Source organism: Etheostoma spectabile, chromosome 12, assembly GCF_008692095.1.
Source record: "Etheostoma spectabile isolate EspeVRDwgs_2016 chromosome 12, UIUC_Espe_1.0, whole genome shotgun sequence".
Classification (NCBI taxonomy): Eukaryota; Metazoa; Chordata; class Actinopteri; order Perciformes; family Percidae; genus Etheostoma; species Etheostoma spectabile.
Genome location: NC_045744.1, coordinates 1,913,378 through 1,915,163, shown reverse-complemented (window position 1 = coordinate 1,915,163; position 1,786 = coordinate 1,913,378). Strand labels below are relative to the sequence as shown.

General features: G+C 43.7%; 1 protein-coding gene across 2 annotated transcripts in view; it reads right to left on the bottom strand.

Annotated features, from left to right (window-relative positions):
• The window catches only part of LOC116698834 (enhancer of polycomb homolog 1), a 34,745-nt gene that overhangs the window by 10,054 nt on the left and 22,905 nt on the right, over positions 1-1,786 (bottom strand). For both annotated transcript variants that reach the window (XM_032531038.1, XM_032531036.1), the window contains 2 exons: positions 1,103-1,250; positions 493-657 (listed from right to left, as the gene is read on the bottom strand). In XM_032531038.1, coding sequence (XP_032386929.1) covers positions 493-657; positions 1,103-1,250 — 313 coding nt within the window. The remainder of the gene's footprint in view (positions 1-492; positions 658-1,102; positions 1,251-1,786) is intronic.

Below are 1,786 nucleotides of genomic sequence, written 5' to 3'. Positions count from 1 at the left end.
GGGGGGGGTGTCGTAATACGGTCGAGAAATAGACCCAGACACCAGAGCCAGAACAGCGGCCACTCTTAACGTTACACCTCCGTTAAGAGTTACTGGTGTACCCTCTTTCCTTTTTAGCCGTCTGTACAGTTAGTTAAATCTACCAGACAAAACAGGACCAAGGCACCCAAAGGACTACTATTAAGTTAAAGATGTGGTAGCGCTGGATCTGGAAGAGAAGGATAACTCTGGGAGTTGGAAGGGGTGTGTTGCGATTCTGCCTTCTCCAACCGCGACACAGGTTCGTGGAGCTGAGTGTCGCAATTTCGGTTTTATTTTCTATATTGTTACAGCCCTAATGAGGATACATGTTACAAAGATATCTCACTTCAAACATCCAACAAAATCATCTACAAATAAGCAATTTTGTGAGTCACACGGTCATGCTGGGTCTGTAGAGTGTGCTTGGCTTTGCATGAATGAGTGCAGTGTTTGTACGAGTCGTGCACGTACCTGGGAGAAGGGCTCGTCATCTGAGCTGGGGAAGTCATACTGGTTGAGGTCCTTGGCATTGAAGACAAGAGGACCCGGATGATGGGGGGCGCCCGACGACAGAGGCAACACCTTCTGCTTCTTCTCATACTTCCTCTTTTGTCGGGGAACTTCTGTCTTCTCGGGCTGAACGGGGGAGAAGAGTTCAGTCACAAGACTTTAGAGCACTTTCAAAGCACACATTTAAAGACTACAGGCCATCTCTACTCGTGCATACGGCTCCCTGAAAATACAATAATTCCATTTAAAAAGACTTAATTTTAATGTTAAAACACACAGACTTAGAATTATTCTTACCCTGATATACATAAATACAACAATGCGACCATTTTATAACAATGAATTAAAAAACAATCTTGGGAATGTCTTTTGCAATATGTTGCAGGGTTTCGCGATGCGTTTGTTGGATATTGTACAGTAGATATTGCCATGACGATAAAAAAACACAAAAAAAAAAACCACACTGTGTAGCCCTAACTGGCAACGTATTAAATGTGTAATCAGACATTTATATGGACAACATCTGGACCCAGTCCAGTGGTAGAACCCTGTTCTTAACAGTGAGCCTTACCTTGGACTTGTAGTTCTTGGGGTCCATGTGGTCCTGGTGTCGGTACTGGTTGGTGACAGGGACCAGGGGAATGATCTGCGGCCTCACCAGCGCCCGCTCAGCCAACACCTCTGCCATCACCTCACCACCATAGTCTGACATGACGTTTCTGTGAAAGCAAAAGGAAGAAATTAAAACCAAATCAGTCTCAGACTAATCTATACCAGAAATCATCAACAGGGGGTCCGGGACCTCAGAGTAACTGGTCCCATTGTTGTATTTGGATTGATGTCTAAACATAAATCCAACATAAGGAACTAAATCAGCCTATTTGTGTGAAAGAACACATAGATGGCCTATAGGTAGTCACTAAGGTAGCCATCCTCAGACACAGTGAGGGGGTCCTTGGCTTAAAAGAATCTTGAAGACCCCGGGTCTACACATTTCAAACCAATTCATTTGGCAGTCATGTTTTTCCCTCAAAGTACATCAGTGAAAATTCAAACATTGCCCAATAGCACAGTAGTCAAATAGAAAAACAGTAGCTTTAACTATTCCTTTCTTTCAGTTTTACACTGGGCTGTAATCTAACTTCCTCCTTTATAACATCACCATGGTGTCTCCACCCTGCCAGGCTGGCTGTGGAACAACTTATTGGTTTAATTCTGTATTGCTAGATTGTGTGTGTGTGTGTGTGTGTGTGTG